The sequence below is a fragment of the Drosophila albomicans genome, chromosome 2R, assembly GCF_009650485.2.
Source record: "Drosophila albomicans strain 15112-1751.03 chromosome 2R, ASM965048v2, whole genome shotgun sequence".
NCBI classification, from domain to species: Eukaryota; Metazoa; Arthropoda; class Insecta; order Diptera; family Drosophilidae; genus Drosophila; species Drosophila albomicans.
Genome location: NC_047631.2, coordinates 27,487,209 through 27,512,808, shown reverse-complemented (window position 1 = coordinate 27,512,808; position 25,600 = coordinate 27,487,209). Strand labels below are relative to the sequence as shown.

The 25,600-nt window shown below is 40.7% G+C and overlaps 2 protein-coding genes across 7 annotated transcripts in view; one reads left to right on the top strand and one right to left on the bottom strand.

Annotated features, from left to right (window-relative positions):
- LOC117573389 (ABC transporter G family member 23) overlaps window positions 1-25,600 on the top strand; it is a 203,142-nt gene that overhangs the window by 16,761 nt on the left and 160,781 nt on the right. The gene's annotated exons all lie outside the window — the stretch shown is intronic.
- LOC117576520 (uncharacterized) overlaps window positions 1-25,600 on the bottom strand; it is a 105,325-nt gene that overhangs the window by 52,896 nt on the left and 26,829 nt on the right. The window contains exons 1-2 of one of the 6 annotated variants that reach the window (XM_034261338.2): window positions 19,039-19,399; window positions 5,707-6,223 (exon numbers count right to left, since the gene is read on the bottom strand). The exons of 2 other annotated variants lie outside the window; for them this stretch is intronic. In XM_034261338.2, coding sequence (XP_034117229.1) covers window positions 5,707-5,956 — 250 coding nt within the window. In that variant the 5' untranslated portion in view covers window positions 5,957-6,223; window positions 19,039-19,399. Of the gene's footprint in view, window positions 1-5,706; window positions 6,224-19,038; window positions 19,400-25,600 lie in introns of those variants that run through there. 3 more of the 6 variants (XM_034261329.2, XM_034261336.2, XM_052007047.1) reach the window with 3 other exon arrangements.

Genomic DNA, 25,600 nt, shown 5'->3' with positions numbered 1-25,600 from the left:
CTGTGTGTGGGAGTGTGTTGACAGCCTCATGAAATTATATAAAGATGCTTTAGTAGGTCGTTGATATGCTTCATGTCGGCCTATGCTTAGCTTGCCATTATATTAAAATTGCGACTACGTGCGGGTTAAAAAATGTATGCCAAACATACAGACAGGACTACGAGGACACTCAGACAGGACAACTGGGTAACAACCTGACGTCGGTCTATGAAAAGTGAATTTTGACAGATGATGCGATTTTTTTTAACGCGTGTGCTCTTTAAAATGTTGTTGCTGTCGGTGTAACTCGTGATTTATTTAGTGTAAAATAATTTCTCTAAAATACAAAATTGTTGCCCTTTCTTTTTTATTTTAATTAAACGAAATGTGTGTGTGCAACGAGTTGAAGTTTTGCGGCAGCTAACGAAATGCCTAGGAAAGCGAAAAGCGGAAAGCGTGCTCATTGTAGATGTTGCCACAAAATGATGCCACACACACACACATGCACAATGTTGCGCTGGTGTTTTGGTGGCCAAATAAAAACCATAAATCCCTCAAAAATTGATGCTAAGCTCGGGACTTAAAACATGAGCTGTACGACACGCACACACACATGCCGAAAGAGAGAGAGAGAGAGAGAGAAACACAGACAGACAGCGGCTCCGACACGTACGCATAAAGCACTTTTAAACCCGCTTAATGTGACGCACAGCAGACGAAAATCTGTGGCAAGCTTCTTTATGCCCTTGTATGTGTTTAACCCAAAAAATATAACAAAAATAAAGAATGAGGCAGCATGCGTATGGATACGAGGCAAAGAAAAAAGGCACTTAATTAGCAACCTTGACTTTAAGCGTTGACACGTCGACACCGAGTTAAATTTAAAGGCAAAACCCAAACTCAAACCCAAAGCATTCAGCCATTTGAATGTCAGTTGACTTTAAAGCACTTTCAAGGAGAGGCGACTGCCACCTGCTGTGTGGCAGCAGCTTTTCCTTTTTGCTTATTTTTGTTGTTTTTTGTTGCCTTCGACTCGTGCTTTTTGTGCTGGAATTTTGTGCAAATAAACACACACAATTTTAATTTACTTTTTGCGCGCTTCGCTTTGCGCATTTTTTCTCATTTGAAGTGAAATCGAGACAGCTAGAGACCCATAAGCAGCGGTTGCCCCACAATTCACGTGGTGCTCTGGCACTGAGCTCTGAGTCTGACTCTGACTGTGTGTGTGTGTGTGTGTGTGTGTGTGTGTGGCTAAAGCAATGGCTGTTCTTGGCAGTCATTGCCACCATCCCAGCAGCTTTTTGTCTTGTGCTGAATTTTTAATTTGCACGGCAAACATTGCAAGAAAGCAGCAGCGGCTGCCGTTACGAGTTACGCTTGGGTTACAAGTCGTCCTCCCTCTCTGTCTCTCTCTCTCTCTCTTTCTTTTTCTATGCCTCAAACCTGCCTCAAACCTTTTTGATGAAGGTCATGCCCATGTGATTCGCCTCAGCATCAAGCAGCAGTCGAAGGTTAAGTGCATAGCGCTTCTGCTTGGTTGCCTTCTTCTAGTATGTGGCTCGAGTGTGTGTGCTACAAATTGAAATATTACGGTTGAGCTTGATGCGGCACTTGCAGTAAACCACTTGCATCTGTGTGTATTTCCTTTTTTTATTCTCAGATAAATGTGGCAGGCATTTGCATTACTTGTGTGAATTGCGTATTGAATTTAATTACAATTTTAACAGCTATAAACGCACAAGCGCAGAGACACGATTCTGGATTTAATGCGTGGGCAACGTCACGTATACGCAATAACATGAAACAGCGCCATACGCTGTGGCGCACACAGCACAAAAATATGGCAACAGTCGAATGTTGCAGTTGCCAGTTGCCAGTGCAGTGCACAAGAAACGTTGACCCAGTTTGACTTTGGCTTCATAACTAATTCACGCACACACATAGATGTGCACACACACACACACACTTTCACACACACAGTACGCGAACGGACCATAGGGCAGTACATAAAACATCGTTGTTACACGGACCTTCTGGCACCTGTGCGCGTTGTGTACACAGCAGCAGCAGCAGGCGAAGGCAGAAGGCAGCAGGAGGCAGCAGGCCAGAACTCGAAACGCATCGGTCGAGTGGTGGCAAGTCGTGGGGTCGTGTCCGTATCGGGTGTTGCAATATAATTAAGGTGGAATAACTTAAGAGCATTGTGTGTTCGCCAAGAGTGTGTGCGTGTGTGCTTGTATGTGTGTGCTACGTGCAACATCTGTTAAGTTTAAAATTGATGCAATTTAAACGTTGGCATTGGCCATGCAATGATTGTAAAGCACTTGAGTGAATAAAATTGATAATGCCCAGATAAATAGTAAAACGGATGGCATAAAAATGAGGAATAAGAAGAAAAAAACCCAAATTAAACATAACTTGATCGCATCCTTTTTTGGCCTGACCAACGAACACAGTTTACATAACGTAAAATGAAAATTTTATTCTGATTAAAATCATACAAAAAACTCGACGAACATATGTCAGGCAGGGGCGGAGTACTTTCCTTTTTGGCTTGGCCACTAAAAGAAAATTCCAATTCAAATGCGAAGTCGAAGTCGATGGCGAAGTCGAATACGAAAGCGAATTCAAGCAGCTTGTGTGTGTGAAGGATGTGTGCAAACTCAATCTAAATGCTATAAACTGCAAGACGTACTCAACATCGTCGTCGTCGTCTACGTCGTCTACGTTGCTGTGTGACAGGAGCAAGGCAAGGACTTGGCCGGACTTTGTTGTTGTTGTACTATGTCGTAGACTTTGCCGTCGATGTCGATGAAAAGGCATACGGAAATTTTTATGTCCCTCAACGTCAACCTCATTGCAAATTGTTATGTATGTCCTCCACTATGTATGTGTGTGTGTGTGAGTATAATGTAATTGGAGTAGTGGTCGACTTTTTATGTGTGTGTGTGTGCGTGTGTTTGTTCTTTTACGATTTTTCAGTTTTTTTCTATTTTTTTTTTGCCGATCGATTTTGTAGTGCAATTGGCAAACAGTCTTAGCCACATTCTCAGCTCGAGGCTTTAGTGCCATTTAATGACTAATTTGAGCAGCCAACTTAATTGTCTGTCTGTCTGTGTCTATGTCTCTGTGTCTCTATATATGCCGCTGACCCAATCAATCAATCAGCCAGTCAATCAATCACATTTACTTGTAGCATACTTGTCAGAACAAGTTTCAAGCATTTTGCATTTCTGATGTACAATTGGCCATTTTTATAGTGAAGTCACTTTGCTCTCTCTCTCTCTCTTTTACATCGCATCGCAACGAAACCAAAACGAATCCAATCGAATCGAATTGAATCGATATTTATGATTATTTAATAAACTCAATTATAGGGGCCAGCTACTGCGATTGCGTACGTATGTGTGTGTTTATGTATGTGTGTGTGTGCGGGGTTGTTGCTCCCGCATTTTCTTTTGTATCGAGCATTTCAACGATTGGCAGAAGAAGGAGCTAATTCAATTTACATTTTGGCATATTTAATTTGTTACTAATTTGACATTTAAAATTTGTACGAAAATTCTATGAAAGCCCCATTAATAGCGACCACTCAACTCATTTGCCAAAGTTTTGCAGCACTCACTGGCTGCAAAACTTTTTCACAGTTTGAATGGATAAAGTAGTTTCGGTTTTTTTTTTATACTTTTTTGTGGGCTGGATGTAAAGGGTAAATATTAATTTAATTGCAATGCAAAACAAGTGGAAGGGCATGAGTTGGTTATGGGCAGTTATTATCGGTTATTTTTAATGTGAACTTTTGAATGCAGCGAGAGAGTCTGGAGTCAGTTTGGACACGAAAAGCTCGTTAACTGCTTCTTCAAATGCATGATGGAAAGCAACAAACCATTTTCAATAGCAGAGTACACTCACACACACACTCGCACACACATTTAACAACAAACTCAATGGAGTGGCATGTTTATTTACCTTGTCCCCGTGGCCAATTGGAAAAATGTTGTCTTGTCTCTATTCTTCAGACTACAGACTGCAATTGCAATAGCTATTCCTGTTTACGGCACGTAGCAATGCTCAGCAAACATTTAAAACAAGTCGAGTTGCCGTGCAGGATAACAAACTTATTCCAAACACACACCTTGCTCTGCTCTGTGCTCTCTGCTTTCTTTCTGCTGTGTCTGTTGCCACACAATAAAATACGAAACAAAACCTCAATTCAAAGTGAATATAAATTGTTTTACAGCTGACGTTTGCTTTGCATTTCAAATAGTTCAGCGTCTCCATTGCAGACAGACATGCAGACAGGGGCTTAGAGGTCAGCGGTGGAGTGCAGCGGGGAGGAATGTGCCACGTACAGAGCTGGCTGTCACTTTCCCGCTCAATCCCAGTTGAGGAGTTGAAACAGGTCGATGGCTTCACCAGAAAACCCAAACACCAACACCAATACCAACACCACAATCAGCTAAGCCGCGTCGTCGATGGCTTGAAAGGTCATCGTGTTAATTGGAGCATAAGTGATGGCAGCTGCCGCTATCTTCCTTCTTCCAGCTGATACATAAGTATGCTACACTATATAACATACATATAAGTATATGTTAGTTGCCACATGTGGGGCGAGAGTATTTGTGTAGCCAGCGAAGCGTTAAATATTGTTTGCCAATAATGTGTCGACTTCATTTAGCAGCTGCGCTATATTTAGAGCCCAGCGCACAAATAGTGAAATGGCAATAGTTAAAAGTGTTTGCGGTTGCTTTAAGTGAATTAATCTAGTTTAAAGGTCACACGTCTTCATCCGTTTTATGCTAACATTATCGATATTGTTGTGGTAATTGTAAATAAAAATAGAATGCTAAATTGGCCTTGCATAATTAAATAAGAAATTCATACAATAGGGTAAAAGTATACTATATCCCTATACCATGTATAACTTTTGCTTATAGGTTGGTATCTTTGGTATATCTTGAATGTAGAAGTATATTGTTATACCAAATATAAATTTTGGTAAAATTTTAGTATATCTTGATATATTTTTACTTATGGCATGTCTTGACCGTGGTATATTGTATTGCTCATATATAACTTGAGGTATATTTTTAGTATTTTCGGGACATTATTTTAGTATATTTGAACTATAATGCTATAACAATGGATAGCATTTATTAAATAAGAAATTTTTCCAATGGGGAAAAAATATATCATTATACCAACTATAGCTTTTGGTATATTTTTGGTATTTATTCATATTTCTACCGTTGGTACATCTTGAATGTAATTATATTGTTATCCCAAATACAGCTTTCGGTATATTTTTATATTTCTTTATATATTTCTTTATTTGGTATAAATTGAATCTAAAACTATATTTCTATACCAAATATAACATTAGGAACTTGTTTGTACCATTTCTATCTTTGGAATATCATGAATGTATAGGTAAATGGTTATACCAAATATAACTTTTGGTATACTTTTATTATTATTTGATGTATTTCTTGTCATTTCAAATATATCTTGTGATATATTTTCTAGTATTTCTTGATATTTATCTTGCTACATTTTAACTTTAATGTTTAAATAATCGGTATCTAGTCTCATAGTTGAATGTAGCTTTCGTAGTTTTAAATAAGGTTAGCTGTATTGAGTTTGCTCATATTTATGTTAACACTTTACGAATTGTTAATATTCTTGAGTACATTTCAACTTTATTGCAATTGTTCTTCGCTTACTTACCCGATCGTCCAATGGTTAAATTTAGATCTGTCTCCAAGGCCGTTGTCGCTGACGATAATGATTTATCGGTGGGCAGAGCCGGAGGCGGCAGAGGTAATGGACCCACCGTTGAGGTGGTGGTCAAGTCGCAACATTCGCGCTCGGGAAATTCACTGCAGCGGGCCAAATGGAGGGCAGAGCCAAAGAGCGTGACCCAAACGCTGAGGCAACAGGAGAGGATTTTTAAATTTTTGATACGAAATCGGGTCATGTTCGCTGTGTTGGGATGCGCTTTGTTCTTCGCCTGGACGGTGGTGCTGCTGGTGGTGGAGCGATGGTGAGCGATGGTGTTGTGCTCCTCGTCGTCGTCAGGTTGATGATTTTAATAATTCTACAAACTGCTGTCAACACGCTTTCGCTTTGCTTTTGCTTTGTATACTTTTAATTTTGTTGCCTTGTGAAACAACAACCCTTTCACACTTTATAGTTGAGTGCATTTAATGCTCTGTTTCTGCTATCAGCGTCGCCATTGTTGCTGCTATTATTATTATTATTACTATTATGTGCAAGTTTTTGTTTTTTTGTTGTTGCTGCTGCTGCTGTTGCTTACAAAGTTGACTTAATCTAAATCCGAGCTGCATTCATTTTCTCTATGCTGTAGTTTTTAATTCTTACACTGTCTTACATAAAAAACACTTTGTATTACGTGTGCTTCACTTGTCTGCATTTTTACCTTGTTGATCGAAAAATGCATAACAAGTGCACATAAAAAAGTTGGAAATAGATCAAAATCATGAATATTTCATGGTAGTTCTTTTGTCGTTGCCTTAAAGTTGACTTTCAGGATTGACTAATTTGTAGAAAATGAAAAGCACAATCCACAAAAATTGACAGCAAGATAGACAGACAGCTAGGCAGAAAGGCAGGAAGGCAGTCAGTGGAACTAGGAACAGTATTTACAATTACTTTCGACAAAACTTATATAGACAACAATAGACATAATGCAGCAATAACGACAACAACACCACACATAGAAAAGAGACAGAGAGAGAGAGAGAGAGAGACAGGAAATGACGAAAGAGCCGCCCACAGCAAACACTGAATAACATAAAAAAGTTTTTTTCATTTACAATTTGTTCAGTGAGTCTATGGCGATGCAGCTAACAACAACAACAACAATGACTAACAAGAAAATGTTGAAAAGTTTTAGTGAATGCGAAAAGTTGTTGGCTTTGTTGTTGTTGTTGATGTTGCTATTGCTGTTTGTTGATGTTGTAGTTGCTGCTGTCGCGACTTTCTGCGGTTTTTGCGTTGTGCCAAGCTTTTAAAATTGTTGCTCTCCCTTTCATTCCGTTTCCTTTATCGGCTGGGCAATCCCAACAGAGAAGTGACAACAACAACGGCGCTGGTAACTAGCAGGAACTGGGCAACGTGGCGTATGCGCAATATGCAACTCAGTCAAATTAATTCACTTTGCTGCGCTTTTATCGAGCAAATCGCGCGCGCAAATGTTGACAGAATCAATAAAAATATAATTTGCTGTGATTTGGCTCAAAGGGAAATGCAAAACTCCTTCTCCTCCTTTGCCTTTGCCTCGCCTCTAGACTCTTGAGCGCTAATGCACTCGCAAAGCAGGCGGATTGAGGCGAAAGGAGTTGGGGAGAAGTAAACACTTCTGTGCACAATCATGTAAACAAACAGGCGACAGACAACGGGCAAACGCCGCATGCGTTTGCCAGAGCGTTAAAAAAAATTATTGCCAAACAACAACAACAACAAGTAGAAGCAACAACAAGGAGGAGAAGAAGCAGAGGAGAGCGAGTGGAAGACAGACATGTTGCAGTCAATCACAAGCGGGTGCGAGTGCACAGGCGACGAAAGTTGCCAGTCAACGAAGCGAAATGTAGGCAAACACACTGACACACACACACACACATTCGCACTGATGGAGAGAGGGAGACGTGGGAGGAGGAAGGAAACTGCAAGGCGCGAAGGCGTTTTGTGCATTTCCCTTGTTGTTTCTGCTTGAAATGATTTTTTCGCCGAGGCTGCTGCCTCTCGCTCTCTCTCTCAGTGTGTATGTGTTGCCTTATGGAACATAACGAGCCGCACACGACGCAATAACATTTTCTTTTTTTTTTGTAGTTTTTTCTTCATTTTCTTTAGCATTTTTTTTGTGTTTTTTTCTTTTTTTTGTAGCTGTGTGGCGCGTCGGCCGTTTGAGGCGTGCACGTTGTCAGCGTCGTTTGCTTTTGAGCCAAAGTGTTGCCATAACGAGCGTAAAATGGCGGCAAAAGGACGTTGAGGACGACGTAGCTGCCAAAGACAACACAAGCACACAGAGCGCGTTCTAAAACAAACACACAGCCTCCTCACTTTCCTCCTCTCTCTCTCTCTGTCTATTTGTGTGTTTGTACATACATGAAAAAATAACGAAGTAAAAATTGAAACTAAAATAAAGCCATATTTGCCTCACAAATTGTTACGTGCAGCAAGCAGAGTCTCAGTGGCAAACCTGAGCTCTGTCTGTGTGCAAATTTATTTATTTAAAGTTGAAAGTTGTTGCATAAGTTAACGTTACGTTTTTGTGCAGCAGCAGCAACTGGGCCGAAAGTCATTGCCAGAACAGCTGCCGCCATGCGTGACCAACAGCAGCCAGCCCCCTTTGCCATGTGGTAAAATTTTCCAAATTTAACATATTAAAATACTATACTATATGAGATGAGGGTGGAAGATTCGGTTGAGCAGTGAACTCAGCAGATGTGCAAATATCTATGTCAATGGTCAGAGACTTTAAGCCTGGTCAGCTTAACAGGCCAACAATTCAGCTGTGCTTGCTTTCGATATATATTATATACGATGTGTGTGTGCGAGTGTGTGTGTGTGGCCAAACAAGCCAATAAATATACCACAAATTGTATGCAGGCAGTGTCAGTCGGAGAATTAGCACTGCATTGACGTTGTATTGACTTGGTCAAGTTTCTGGTGCAGAGACTAAATGCCAAACCGCATGCCTTTCACATGCCGGCCCAAATTCGATTTAAATTGGAATTCTTTGGCCAACAAAGTCCGACACCAAGAAAGCAGCAAGCAGCAGACAGCAAGCAGCAAAAGCAAACTCTTGAATGCCACACACACACACACTCGCACATCTTGCATGTCAGCTATGCCACATGCCACATAGCGTACGCAAGCTAAATGCATTTGTAAGATAATTTCGAGTAGTCGAAATCTCAAGTAAGTCAGCTATAATAGACTCTGCTGCCACCTGCTGTGTGTCTCTGTGGGTGCTTGACTATATAGTATATACAAATATATAGTATGTAGATCTAATTAGGCGCCTGTCAGCGTCTCATAAAAGTTGCAGCCGCGTTGAGTGACGGCCCCACAAATTACGCGCACAACAAACTTTAACTGCTGAAGCTTCAGCCTCTGTCTCAGTCTCAGCCTCAGCCTCTTGCACTGACATTGATGTAATTAAATGTGGTCTACATACAAAAAGATATCATCAGACGGCATTTGCATCGTCATGAATCCAACTCCTGTTCCTTCTTCTCCTCTCTGTGGGAGACTCAAGTGACAGTTGTCTCGTCTCTGCATGACAAATGCAATTTAAGTTTGCTTAACTGACATTAATACTATGCACTTAAAAGCATAAGAAGGGCCGCAATAAACTAATTAACTGCTAATTAATATATGTTAATCACTTTAGAAATTTATTTTAATGACATTCTGCTTATAAAAGATAAATAATTGATTGAGATTGTTCTGCGTATTAAACAATTCAATCAAAAAAATACAAAGTAACTCATAATGAAGAAATTCATTATACAAAAACTTACAAGAAATGAATTTTGAATATTTGTGGCATTATTCTAAAAGATCTTTAATCGGGTTCAATGAGCTTATAGAAAATTTATTATATCTAATCAATTCCTTTTAGGAATTATATTGAATTCAGTATATCTTAGTTTACGATAATAATCAAATGCAACATTGACTCAAGAAACACTTTTCTTATTTGGAAATTTTACATTTAAAAATTAAAAAATCATTTGACTGTGTTTTGATCTCAAGTTTAATTCAGCAATTAATCTTACATTTAACTAGACAGAATTTAACTTTGACTGCAGAATTTTTATTCTTTTTTGTGTAAGTTTTATTGGAGTTTAATGCAAAGCCGTTTTATGTGGAAAGTTTGAACAGCATCTGGAAATTGTGCGTTTGTCTCTCTCATAATCTGGGCGACTGTTTGCCTGGTTTGTGTTTGTTGACTTTGGACTAGTTAAGGGAACAAACACACACACACACACAGACAAACACTTTGCAAAGCGCATAATTACATTTGCAAAACTCTAATGAATTTGTAATAATCTCGCAGTGGCAAAAACAAACCATGGGAAGCAGCTGACAATGGTGCACGGTAATGAGTTGAAGTCGCTGCTGCCAACGACGTCTGTCAGTCAGTCAGTCAGTCGTTCAGAAAGTCAGTCAGTCAGCCAGACAGTTGCCGCTTAAATTGCACACAATTCAGCTTACTTTTGACAACAATAACAACAACGGCAACAATAAAAACAACAGCAGCAGCAACAGCAAAAAAGTATAAGCGGAAAATCAGTAACTGGCACACAATTTTCTGGCTGTCTGTCAAGGGGTCGGCAAAGCCCTGTCTCATATATTATGAAACAGGAGTTTTATTGTTTCTGAAATTTGGAATGAGCCAGCTCATTTGATCGACGTAGCTGTTGTTGCTTTTACTTTTCGCTGTTGCTGCCGTTGCTGTTGCTTCTGCTGTCTGTTGTCTTTCTGGCCATGGCCGTGGCCGACTGCTGTCAAACTCTGCCATACACATGCCAGTCTCTCAGCTCAGTTGAGCTCAGTTCCGTTCAGCTTCTCAGCAGTTGAGCTGCTGCTTATTGCTGCAGCCAAAATGGAAATGAAAAATACTCGTGTAAGCGTATGACAATTATAAAGCCAGCCAGACTCTGATACAAATAACCACAGAACAGATGTCGCATCATTGTGTCGCATCTCAACTCGTCTCCACTTGTCGTATACGTAATGTGTGGCACTCACTTAAACATTTTGCGGCATAAATCAATTGTCTGCTGCTGCGGGGCGAATACTAAATCTTTAAGCTGTCGCTTCAACAGTTAATGCAATGAAAAGCGCGACGCTTTCTTTGAATTATTATGCGAGACACAGAAAGTTTTTCTTTTTTAAGGGGGCCCACGCACAGGTGATACTTAAAAACTCTTGAGCTATTTTTAAAGTATGTGTGTGTGTGTGTGTGTTGCCATTTTATGGCCCCGATTTATGAGTATCGATTGCCGGAGAGAGAGACAAGCCGCAGTCTCATTCCATATGCGTATGTGAATAGCTGCAGCTGACTGAACCTCCTCGGAGTATATGTCGTACAACATCATCGATCGATTGTTGAACTAAATAAACATTTTTAATTGCGTGGAGCGGGGGAGAGAAGCACTCGATGGTAACGATATACAGATAACCTTTTGGCATTACAAGCAGTTTGAACTTTTCATTATTGATCCGAAGTAAATGCCAAAGAGGCATTGTGGCCAATTAATATGATTTCCAAGTTGCGATTACGCAAATCGTATTTGTTTCGTTTTTCTGTGTTTTTTTTTTGGGCTTTTGCCTGCCCCTGAAAGTATGCAACGAGTTTCGGTCGGTCGCATCATTAATAAATGTCGCAGCAGGGCAAACAGAGAACAGGTCGCAACAGCCAAGCGTACACAGGTCAGGACAATCTCGAGCATAATCCAATCGACCAGCCACACACACACACACACTCATGCACACTCTCTGGAGACTTAAGAGATGGGAGAGAAGAGGGAAGGGGATTGTACTGTCCATGCACATGGTCGGCATTAGGATAATGGATGATTACTGGGAAACGTGTGGCATGGCGGCGTGGCGCCCATTTACATGCAGCAGCAACGTTACTCAAAGTCATGTTTCGTTTTAGGGTTGCAGAGTGAAGCGAGCTACAAACATACACACACACATACACATCCTATAGTATATATGCTGAGAAAGTCAATTTCGTGTACAATTTTATTTGTACACAAGCACAATGCACACTCACACACATACAGTTGCAATCGCAGTCAGACGGCACTTAGACACACATTTGGCTCGTCTTATTGCATGCCTTGCAATTTATTTGTCTGCCCCGAAAAAAGAAAAATCGTTGCAAACATTTCAGTATAAATTTTATGCATTGACATTCATACGCCCCGTTGGCCGGGGCAGAATGGCAGACGTCAGGAGTTTGCTGCGACAACGACATGTCAAATTGACCCAGTTATGCATTTTGCTACCCATTTGCAAAACCATTTCCACACCATGTCACTCCCCAAAAAACCGACAATTGTCTGCTCTTGTACTCATTTTTGCGGTATGTCTGCATGCAAAATTTGGTCAATAATTTGTAGTCCTGCGCCATGAGCACGACTCACTGTGCAACACCCCTCCAAAACCATTGTCCATCAATCATATTTTTCAGTTATTGTTGCACTCTCTCTCTCTCTCTCTCTCTCCATCTTTCTGTCTCTGTTCGCTCGTTGTTGTTTAATAGTATTTGCAACTGCATTGATTTTACATTTTATTTTTTGTTGCCATTCATTATTTGTGTTTACAATTGGTTAACACACAGTTATTGTTTGTTAGTCGCGCCACTCGTTCAATAATTGCACATTAAACACGAATGTGCTTTAATTTTTTGATTGTACGCATAAAAGTAATTTGATTTAATGCAAGTATAAACTGAACTGAATCCTTAACGTTCCCATTCCCCTCAACCAATTAGCATTGATATCTCTATTTCGGTTAACAAACACAAGCTCGTGTACAAACACACACATGTTGATGGCCATAAATCGATGATTATGTGCTCTCTGTCTCTCTGGCAGCACATTTTGGGTAGGTGGTGACGTTGGTCCGAAGGGTTGATAGGCTCGTAAATAACCACAACTTCGACTCCAACTCCAACTTCAGTTCTCCATCTAACTACGATTCCATTTCAACACTGACCCAACATTAATAATGCAAATTGTGCACTGATATGTGTGAGTAGATAGTCCTGTTTTAGCTGCAGCAGTTTTGCCTGTTAGACAGTGGACAGTTCAGGTGTTTAAGGCTTTGGCCATTTGTCAGCTATTTGGGTCAACAAACTGCAGCAGTTTGCTAGACAATCACTTCGTTTATAATTTAAACAGCACACAATGGCCATCACTGATGGCTGATGGCTTCTGGCAGGCAGACAGCGCTTAAAATTATTAATAAAAAAAAAAGGAAAACGGAAAAATTCTCTGACCGCATCAAAGCGACGGTGCGTATGAGCGATATGCGAGGCACATTTCTTTTCATTTTATTTGTTGTTGTGCAATTTCGTCTTGACACGAGTTGCTCGCATACATACATACATACATACATACATACATACATACATACATAAATATGTAGTATAGTAAGTACATGTGCATATGGAGGTATGTATAAAGTAATTCGGTGTTGTTCCAATAAAGTGCTTCATAAATATTTATTGGATTATCGAACGTATTGGACGCACGCTCACACAACACAAAAGCAACAGCATGCGAAGAGCAGTTGCTCCTGTTCTTTCTCCTACTTCCGTTCGTGCGCTGTCCGAACGCAACGAGTGCCATTGCCATAATGAATATAAACCAATGAACATTGCAATAAGCGCACGTATGAATAAATGAGTGCACTATTGAATGGAGCTGCCCCCAAGAAGCATGACTCGACCAGCAAGATGGATGGCTGAATGCGAGCAGACGAGTAGAGGAATTTATGCTCATTTCTAAACGATAGACTCTCCTGCTAACAGACTGAATAAATGAATGAATGACTGAGTGAATGAGTGTATGTGTATGTTTGTGTTCGAATAATTAAAGCACACTTGAATGCTGAATTGGTGCTCAACAACTTGATGCGACAAAAATTGCATTGATCAATTAATTAAGTGACTAACAGGCAGATCCACTATTAATTGGGCTATCAATTAACACGCTAGAGCCCCCCAATTATGCACAAACATATATCCGAGAGCACACTTGTCGATGGTATTATGGAAATGCACTGGGCTTTGTTCTCATTATGTGCGCGCATTAAATGGATATTCAATTACATTAAGGCCATATTAAAACACATCAAATAATACAGTACAGCGAGTACAACTTTTGGCAGGCAGCCAGGCTAATGCGAAATTGTATTTATTATTTATTTTGACATTTACATCAACAATCAGAGCAGTCTGAGCAAGAGCAAACAAGGCGTAGTTGAAGCTGAAGTGTGTGGCTTCAGCTTGTATTTTGGGAGTGTCCACATACATATTTTATGGCCTGTCATTGTTTATATGCATTGTTCATGTGGGTCTCTAGTCTGCATGTGTGTGTGGTTGTGTGTGTGTGTGTGTGTGAAGGGGAGTTTCTTATTGTGAGTTCATTTACACATTTTACAAAAACATTGAAGCGTGTAATACGAAACGGGGGGAGAAAGCTTCAGCTTCAGCAACTGCTGCTGCTGCTGCGGCATAAGTCAAATAAAACTGATGGTGCAGCTCTCTACCAGAAGCACACACTCACACACACACCCACACACCCACACACACACACTCGACTGAGGTGTATCTAATGTATTCATAGAAAATGACAACTGACAAGAGAGTCACACAAATGGAAAATCTGACTTGCTGAGCTTTGAATTTTTGTTTTGATTTCCTTTATTTGGTTTCTGCTTCACTTTTATTTTATTTGGTTTTGTTTCTGTGTTCTGTTTGTTCCATTCGGTTTCGTTTCGTTTTTCGTTTTTCGTTGCAGGCAACACAAGACAAGTTAGACAGTTCATGGTGGCAAAACACTAATCACATGAAAATCGAATAAATGACATTGAGTGCAACTGTCAAAATGGCGAATAACACAAGCACAAACACTAAATGTCAAGCAAATATTATACTGTTAACTGGCATTTATTTAACGCTAAGCAGGGTAACTTTATGTAGAGTATGATTATATAAAAATAAATTATTTTCAGTGTAATGGAAATAAATTAATCAAGATTTTTTTATCTTTTTTGCATAACTTAATAATACATTGATTATTAATTGAACTTCAAAATTATTTCCCATTTACGCTCTATTTAATTAACACAGATTTTATTTCCTTCTCTCCCTGCTGACCATTCCATAACTAATTTTTCAATCAGCTTAACCAGCAACTAATAAATTCATTTTGTTAAAAACTTCAAGTTTATTTTTAAGTTTGTCCAACTTTATGAAAATTTTTAAATAAAAATTAAAAGTTACTAGCTAACAAAAATCATTTTAAATTTCTATGGCTTCACTTAGCTTCGATTTTTAAAAATAATATTATTTATGCTCAAGTTAATTAACATTGATTTTAAAGCCTTCGAAATGTGCTTCTACTAATTTTCTACCTCGCTCCAATAGATTTTCCAATCAGCTTAATCAGCAACTAATAAATTCGCATTCAGAAAAACTTCTGATGGATTTAAGTTTATATTAAAAGTTGTCTAACTTTATGAAGAATTTTTACATATAACTTAAAACCATTAGTAACCATCGTCTTGGAACCTTTAACAATAACTAATCTTATTATACATTTGGTTAGCATGGATTTTAGCCCCTTGTAAATATGTTTCTCTCTTAAAACATTTTCCATTAGCTTCATTATCAACTATAAATTCACAAACCAATAAACTTCCCAAGCTTATAAACCTTAAGCCACAAGCATTTCAGCACATTTTAAATGTTATTTACTTTTTTAGATTTACTTTAAGTACGCTAAACAAAATGCAAATCAAGCAATAACTCTTTTGATTACCTCAAGCAACAACTAAGTGCCACTTTTAATATTTTTCTACCCATTTCGTAATTATTAATGACTCGGGCTTAGTCCATATGGAGCACAAGATGCAAGCGCTTACAAATCGAACTATAAAACTCATTGTCTGCAGCTCATAAAATATTCAAAGGCAAGGCAAACCAAGCAGCGTTCAGCGTTCAGTGCTCAGCTTTCAGCATGATGCAGAGTCACCGAGTTTTCAGCAACTTTGCAGTGTGCAAACAGTTAGCTGCCTGCCTTTGGCCTCCTGCTGATGCAAGCAGCGATAAAAAAAACAGAACAGAACAGAACAGAAAAGGCAACGAGTATCCAACACAATGTGCTTAGTGGCGCCAATATGGCCGCACAATTCATACATTGTAATATCGATTACGAAGCACTCGAACTCGAAACACATTGCACACACACACATACACACATACGTGTACACCTTGAACACACACAAACAAACACACATAAGCTGAGAGTTGTTGCGAACGAATACGGGTAGCTAAAACCTCAACCACTTGAGCCCCAAATGCCGTGTGGCATGTACAAGTTGTTCTTGCTGTTGTTAGCCCCACGCTGCGTATACGTATTAATAAAGTGCCGGGTTAGGGGGGCCATCGTCGTCGTCGTCGTCGTACATAATTGCAGTCATGAAACGCATTATAATACATACACCACACACTCAAACTCTCACACAGCATTGGTGTGTGGCTTTATGAGGACATCGTGTCGAGACTTATTGAGCTCATTCGGCAAACCACAGTCTGGCCAGGCGCATTGATTGATTATATCATTGCCGATTGATCGCTTGAGTAATTGTTGTTGATTTAATAATTTATTGTGGTCGCAATTATTTAAACTGCTTAACACACAAAGCTTTCCCAGTTAAATTTCAAAGTCGGTTTCAATGACATCACTCGGCTTTAAAATAGCCATCGATCGGTTGAAGAGAAAGACAGAGAGAGGAAGAGAGCCAGCCAAGGGCCAAATGGAATTCATTGCTAAGGCAAATCAGCTTAGTAGCACCCGTAAAAACAAGCAGACGAAGCAAAGCGAGTCACAAAGCTGCATTAAACCAAACCAAACACACACACACACACACACACACACACACACACACACACACACACACACACACACACACACACACACACACACACACACACACACACACACACGAGCTGGAGTAGGTGCAGCTGAAATGATTCATGATTTCAATGCAATGTAAAATGCAAAGCGAAAGGACCCTAGGACCGAGGTCCTAGAACCTTTTGTGCACACACACACAGGTTGTAGAGTTGAGAGTGCGGGTGCCCGAGCAGAAAAACAAATATTGTTCGAGTTGTTGTAAATGTTATAAAGCAACAGCGTAAGAGAAACAGAGAGCGAGCGAGGACGACGGCGAGAAAATAAGCAAAAAAAACACAACACCTGGCAATGCTATAAGAAGCACACACAAAATAAAAAAAAACGCGCAGGTAACTAAGCAAAAAACTGTAACAATAACAAGGACAACAACAACCAGCAACAACAACCAGCAACAACAGCAGCAAAAAAGTTAAAGAACAGCAGTAGAAGAGGCAACAAAAAAAATGTCAAGGTAAAACTAACAAACTGGCGGCTGGCGGCTGGCGAGGCGTAGCACCGGAAACGGAAATGGCAATGCGAGCGAACGTTTAAAACGAGCAAAGCGAGTGACTTCATTCGAAACGCGCGCGCTGGCAAATGCAATAGTTTTCATTGATAAGCAACTTCAACGGGAGATGGAGATGGAAAATAAGAAAGAGGATTTCAAATAAAAAACAGGTCGACAATAAATTGGTTTGTAATTAGAGTGTAAAAGGGAAGGGCAAAAGGGAAGGAAAATAAGACGAGCGAAAGAGGCAAAGCGACAGGCGCAAAGTTCGAATTGTCGTTCAAAAGTAATTAAAAAGTTCACAGCAAAGCGAAAAGAATGAGGCGACATTTTGCGATTAAGCGGAATGAAGAAAAAACGCACACACAAAAAGCACACCAACTTTTGTTTCAGATTTCTTAACAGAGTTTAGAGCAAAAGAGTTGAATGCATTTAAATCGCTATTCAATTTATTAGAGCAAAGCCAATTCAGTTGAGAGAACAAGTAAATGAGAAGTTGTTTTCGACTAAATGCAATACTTTGTGTGTTGAAGTAGTTGTTTAGTAGTAGTTTATGCTTAAATTCCGCAAATAGCAACACAGCAAATGACAACAAAAACAAAACAAAACTACCTAAGCGGCTCACAAACGAGACCAGATCAGCAAAAGTTGACAGCAAAGGCAGAGCAGACGAGAGAGTATGCAATGGAACGCAATATTTAGTGCTGCTATTTACCCAAAAAACTGCCAGAGCCTACAGACACATGTGTAGTATGTTAGTGAGTGTTGCCTTATTTTCCACCCAGAAAAAGTCATTCCACTCGTCGTCGGTGGCGTCTTTTTCGGGGCTTGTGTGCCAGGTAATCACGTCATTATCACGTGAAATTTCGGCATTAACGTAAATTTACGATTTGCACATGAGCACAACGTCGACGAGCCTCGAAAAAGTCGAGCAAGCGAGCGAGTCGAGCAGAGAATGAAAATAAAAAAAATATATATAGTATATACTATATACGTATAAAACTACTAACGTGTAGTCTCACGGTCTTGCTACCTGCGACGCACATAAACTCACATTAAATGCGATTGCCAATTTATTTACTAAGTGAACGGCAACGAGCCAGTCGAAAGGTGGCCAAAAGACACACAAACAGAGGCGAGAAGAGACACAAGCGAGCAAGCGGTAAAGCGAAACGCAGCTGGCTCAAAAACTTGGCTCAAATTTTAGAGCGGAAATAGTGCTATTGTTGCGGGGCTGTTAGTAATTGAAGCAGCCACCGAAAAAGTTGTTGCAAAGGCTGTGCCACACACACACACTCAGTCGCACACACACAGTCACACTCAGTTGAGCTAACAGCGATTGTTTGCAAGTTTTTTGCATACAATTAACGAGAGTGGCGCGCCTAGGTAAATAACAAGATATACTATGTAAATGCGATAGTTCTCAGCGAGAGAATGAGAGCGAGAATGTAAGCTGAAGCGCTAGCGCTGAACCGCATTAACCCATTAGCATTTAACTGAATCGAAGTAAGGACGAAGCGAGGTAAGTGTGTGAAGTGTGTGAAGCCTTCACAGCCGCTTGACTGACTGCCTCTGACTCCTGGGCCTTGAGTCCTGAGTCCTGATTCTTTGTCTCAGTGAATGCCTTGCGCTTTTCGCTTTGCTGTACAATTTTCCAACACATTTGCCAAATTAAATTATATGGCATATGCAGTAGTAGCAGCAGCAACAACACAAATCTCTGGCAGTGTTTGTCCTTTTTTTTGTGGGTTTTTGTTTCTGGCTTAAATCATATGAAAATCACACTTGACTGACTCTGCTGACACTCAGTGATTTACACACTTTTAGCTGTTGTTTCTTTATTTTTTTTTAACACTGTACCACGATCGCGTTGACGTTGATGTTCCTTCTGGAGAGGGGGGGCGAGAGCTCACGCACACGTTTTCAGCTCTTGAATGACGTCGTCGTTGGTCACGCACGATTGAAGCGCGCACTCACACACAACAACTACACACACTGTCACTAATCAGTGGTATTGTCCAAGCCGGTTGTACATAATTCATTTGCATTCAAACATTTTCTGCTCTAAGGACACTCTCTCACACACATGGTGAACGAGTCCGATTCGCAATTCGTAATTCGATTCGCACGGTGGCACGCTACACAAATGCCCGTTTGCTATTGGCCGCGTGTCCGTTCCTCACGAGTCTTAGTCGCAAACTGTTTGTGTCCCTTTGGCCATTGCCAACAACTGCTTCATCGCTTCGTGTCCTCGGCAGTGTGTCGCTCGCTTGTCGTTCGCTTCGCTTCGGCAAAGTACACACACTTCGTGTTCGTGCGAAACGAGAGCGATAACGAGAGAGCGTACGTTCGTTTGGCGCCAAATTTTTGTGTTGTGTGTAGACTTTTGTGAGCAGTGCTTGTCAAACTGTGGAAGCCGCAAAGAGGACATGGCAAAGTGGAATTACGGCATGAGTATTTCACGCAATTATTGCAATTCCTATTTCTATTTGCACATTGCACATTGGAATTTCTAGTTGCATTGGCATTTGGTCCACAGTTGTTATGCATCTCCATCTCTGTGGCATTAGTTAATGGCATTCTTCTATACTATTTTCTATATTTGCAGTGCGATTGGCAATCCAGTTGTCAGTTTGCTTCAAATGCAATCAATTAGGAGCAACTCGTGAAACTGGCAGAGCCAAATGGAATGAGCAGCAAGTGCGCTAATTTGCTTTGCTGATGAATCAATTACAATTACGAGTCGCTGGCTCTCGAATGTGTGTCAAGTGGCGCAATCAGCGAATCCCCAGTCTGCCGCTATCATGGAGCACATAGTACAGCAGGTAAGTCCCCCCTCTATGCTCCAACCCTCTTCAGGTAGCCACGAGTGGAGAGTATGCAGCAGCAGCAAGAGAGAGAACAAAGTCAAAGCAGAGAGCCCGTAGAGAGCGGCACTGCAATTATCCGTTTTGTTTTGATAGCGTATTCGCAGCGTGGGCCGCAACGTTGTGTGCGCTGTGTGTGCGAAGCTTTTCATGTTGGCCTAGGACTTTGTACGAGCAAAGCTCACGTTATCCACGAAGACGTAGACGAAGATGGTGGCGACGCGTGGCAATGTCCAATAAAAATTACGTATACGTTGCGAGCGCCCGAAGCGTCGACTTAGTGCCACGAACCTTGCGGTAATTGGCAAAGCAAAAAAAAAAAGCAAAAACGAAAGAAGAAAATACAGTAAGAGTATTGTAGGTTTGCCAGCAGCGACTTGACTGCCATCTGCAACCTGCAACCTACACCCGCAACATGCCCAGCGGCCAACAGCTCTTGAAGTTTTCGTCGAGCACTAGCGACCCATAAAACAATGAGCACGAAATTTGCCAAGGGGAGGGCAGCCAGAAATTGGCGCCGGCCTAGACTTGAGTCGAAGTTGGACAAAGACTTGGACTTGTGTACTGTGTGGCATATCAACGTGTCGCCAACGCAATAAATCCATAAAGCCGGGCCCGCCAAACGCACGAGTGAATAGCCAAAGCTATATAGCTATAGCTATAGCTATGATCCACACACACACACACACACACATACACAACTAGCAACCACTTCGACCACCCACTCAACATTGATGATGACGCATAGCTGCACGTAGCTGGCGAATTTGCGTTTCGGGTGGCGCATGAGAGCACGTTATAATTATCGCACGAAATCAAAGCATTGCCATGCCGACCCCTCCAAATGATTTACCCCCCGCATCCCTTGGTAATGGGAGCCCTATCAAAGGCTGTAAAGGGCAAAGTGGACTCCTTGTATATTTACGAGATTTGCGCCAACAATAAATGTCGACTATAATTACTTTAATACAATTAAGCTATAAGTAGCTAGCCAAAGAAATACTTACAGTATGCAATAACAATATCGACAGACTTACCTGCAAATAAAGTAAAAGAAACATACATTAGTTATGGTTAAGGATATAAGTAGGCAATCGTATTATGTAAATACAATTGAGTCATTTAATAATTTGAAAACAGTTTTGAATACCCACAAATAACTTTAATTGCGAACTGTAACAAAAATTGATTTGAAATTTAAATGGAATCTCACTTCCGTTTCCTTTTCTAGTGGGACCATAAACAAGTGAGAGCACTTTTATTTGGCGGCCAACATCAAAGCAAAACGCTAACAAAATAAGAATTACAAAACACCCACTTGCAATCACACACTCTCACACACACACGCTCTTGAATTTAAAAGCCCAGTAGCTATAACAGCGGGGCAACAAAAAATCAACGAAATAAAGCGAACTAAACTTCAATCGATTGCGAGCAAAAATAAAACAAATTTTTGGTAATAAACAAAGTGAATGTTAAGACACAGTGCAAAACAGAACACGAAGACAACAGCGAATCGCAGCATGCGGACGCACACACAACACAACACACACACAACAACGCACAGCAAACAACACACGGAGAACAACAGAGAACTAAAGAGAGTAGAGTGCAAATTTTGCTGGGCTTTGAAGTACAAAGCGTTTTTCTTAGTTGCACGGTGGCAGGTGGCAAACAGTCGCCCGTTGGCGAAACAACAATAACAACAACAAGAACGGAGCCACAAAAACCATGAAGTTGGAATTGAATTTACAGCGAACGCAGTTGTTGGGCATGAAACACGAATGCGCTGAGCTTAAACACCGCAAGACGCCGCATGCCGAGAGATGAAAACGTGAGAATTGCTTATTTCGCGAAAATTAAAAAACATCACAAGCAAACATTCACACACTCACACTCACACTTTTGCACTCATCCGCACTCACAGAGAACACTGAGACAGACACGCACAAGTATATATATGTTTATATTTCTTGCTACTGCTTCTCAACGCAACTGTGACAGTTGCAGCCACTTGAGTGTCCTCTTTCCCTTACTTTCTTTTTGTTGCTGTTGCCTGGTTTGTTGCCCTGCAGAAGGCGCATAATTAGAAGCAGAGGCAAAGCACTTGGCCTGGCAGCAAACCAACCACAAGCAGCGAAGGTGGCGATGAAAACCAGGAAGCTGTAACAACAATGCGTATCCATGTCAGCGTCAGTCAAAACAATTGCATTCAGTCACTCAGTCACTTAGTCAAGTGAAGTAAAACTTAAAGTTTTATCATCCGGTCTGCAGCTAATTGACGTGTTTCCAACCCCAAAAAATCTCCCAACTCCATCTCCAAGTTTAACCCAAGTCTTTGTCCAGCTACGAGTAATGCATCAATTGTGTGTACCTTACTGTGTGTGTGTGTGGGTGAAAATGTTAATTTCCAGCCATAACACACACTGGGATAGGCTTAAGGGGGGAGGCACGCACATGAGAAAAGGACATACAAAGCAAATTGTGTGCATTAGGCTCAGTCTATTGGCCCAACTACAAGTCGAGTGACTCAAATGAACACTTTTCAATAAAGGCAACTCAACACGAACACCGGCACTAACACTAACACTAACGTCTCGGCCAGGGCCCAAGTCAAAGTCAGAGTCAACCAGCTGAAAGGTAACATTTGGCAATTTCTTCTTTTTTTTTTGAGGGAAACGGTTACGGTCGTAGGATACGTATAATAGATTCCACTCAAAAAAGGACACACTATACTGGAAGAGTTAACAGCATGGCCAAAAGTCTTTTGCCTTTACCTGGAGCACGATGCGTATACGCAATATCCGAGCTTGTTGCCGGAAGCAGTTTTGAGCATGAGCAGAAAATTCATTTAAATAAAATTTTAATCGCATTGTTCGTCGACGAACCCAAGTTAAGTTGTTGCGACGATGATGGAAAAAGGGTTCAATTCAGCGTGCCAAAAAGGGGGCTATTGAATAATTTCGAGCATCCTAATGAGGTGCCGTGCCATTCAAGTGTAAACACACGTTCGCAATTAGCCAGGTGAAGGTGTGTACCCGTTTATGTTACTAGTCTGATGGCATTTGGCTCTGATTTGGCCATTAAATATGCGATTAAGTGTGCAAAGTGCTGACATTGCTGGCGACTCGCTTAAAAGCACATTAAAGCTAATTTGAGTGCATGAACTTGGCATGATTATCCTGACAATAGTGTTGTCAATTGAAAGTAAAAGTTGGTGTTTTGCATTTGAGTCAAATTAAGAGAAATTAATTAAATTCTTAATAAGCTTCAAGTTGACTTAAAATATGATTATGTTTAAATTTGCATATTAAAGCGCTTTAAAACTTGTTTAAAAAACGCATTTCTACATTTGCTTTATATGATGACAGATCTTGAACTTTATAAGCCACCTATGTGCTTTATGAAGTTCATTGTGTCTAGCTTTAAGCTCTTAAATTCAATTAAAGCTCTACATAGTAGCTGAAAGGTGTTAATGCTTAAATTCTCTTAAACTTCATGTAGTTATTTGCTTATAGGTAGCTCTCAGATCTTTGAGCTTCAAAAGCCAAGTTTCTGTTTTATAAAGTTCATTAAATCTAGCTCTGTCAACTTATGTGTTTCAAACAATTTAATTGAATTAAAGCTCTACAGCTTGTGTAGTTGCTTTCAATGCTTAAAGTCAATGAAAGTTTAGCTAGTTAACTCTGTGAGTTTTAAAAGCCAACAATATGCTTTAAAAAGCTCATAAACGATTGTTTTAAAATCATCTGTACTTCAAACTTTTACTTTCAATTAAAACTCTGCTGTTAAGCTAATAGGTTACAATGGTTAAAGTCGATTAAAATTCAGCTTGTTAACAGCTTGTATTTTGCTGTCAGATCTATGTGCTTTACAAGCCAACGTGATTGGTTTTGTCATCATTTGCTGAGCCCAACAACAAACTAGCGGCCATGGCACTCAGAATGCAACAGCAAAAGTTGATGGCAACCGGTAGAATAACATTCATTTTGTACCTTTACACCACTTCACACACACTCATCCGGGCAACAAGAGAAGGTGAGAGAGTGAGATAGAGTGAGAGGCGAGGCATCAGCCACTTGGGCTGGTTTGACTGTGTGTGTAGATCGCGCTTGGGGTAAATTACTTGACAGAACGCATGAATTTCAAGCATTTTGCAACAGCAAAAGCCGTCATTCTCAGGCCCAAGCACAAGCCCAAACTCAGGCCATGACAGAGCAAAACTCTACACACACACACACACACATCGACTAAACACACAGATAGTGTGGCAGCAAGTGTTAGGTGTTTGTACTGTCTGGTCGCATTGTCTGTGACTGTGACTGTGACGAAGTGTTGCCTATGTCTGTGTTAGAGTGTGTATAGGTGTGTCTGTCTGTGTGTGTGTGTGTCTGCTTCCGTTCATAACTTGACTCGACTCGGGCTCGACTCGTCTCAACTCGACTCGACTCGACTCTTGTCGCCTCAAGTTGACTTGATGGACGTGGCTTATTGTTTCATTTTGGGTGCTGCCTGCCGCCTGCGCTTATGACTGAAAACGCATACAATAGCAATTTATCATGACTTAATTGTCTGTGTGTGTGCGATTGACTGTCTGCTCCGCTGTCTGTGTGTGTGTGTGTTTGTGTAGTGTACTTGTCAGTGGCGTGTCAAGACAACTTAGCTGTACTTAGTCTGCCCCAGGTTTAATTTTGGCCTCTTTACCTTATCCCTTTCGCTTTTCCCCATTTCGACTGCTTTAAGCCCATCACTAGCAATGTCTTCCCTTCTCTCTCTCTCTCTCTCTCTCTCTATCTGTTCTGTCATTGTCGCCACACTTGAGAAAAAACTTTTGGATTGACACTTTCCATATTCTCGGCGGCTCTATTTGCCATTTTCGCGGCATATTTCATGCACGCGGATAAAAAGCTATTAGAGCTCACAGAAAAAGACAGCGCCAGCAAACGACAGCTGTCTTCAACTGCAGCCCCAGTGCATAAATCTTGCCTCATGCCTCAAATGTCAGCCAAACGCCAGAGGACTCGCTCTCTCTCTGGTCACACAAAAAAAATATAGCAAAAAGTAAAGAAAAAAAAAACCATCACAAACTCGCGTTGTGATAAAATGTCGCGGCGTGCAGCTTTTATGTGTGCGGCAACTGTAACTGCGACTTGCAACTTGTATAACTGTGACTCTGCAAACCCGCGTCTGGCATTTCTTAAGCCCGCAGATTAACTCGAGCTTGTCCCGGGGTATAAAAGGGTGACACACTTGGATGGGTTGGCGGTTTTTGGCCTCGTCGTCGTTGTCGTCGTCAAGTCAAATTGCAAATTGCATATTCAAATGCGCGCGGCTTTTTCTCTAGTCTGCGGCTGTCTCTTGTACAAATAGCAAAAGATTTGCGCATACAGCGCAAAAATAAATGCAAATGGAAAATGCTTGACAGGCGCAGCGCAAATGTTTTGCTCCTAAATTGAAATTAAATTCGCCTGTCCCTCTTCTTCTTCATCTTCTTCTACCCAGGCACACAATCATAT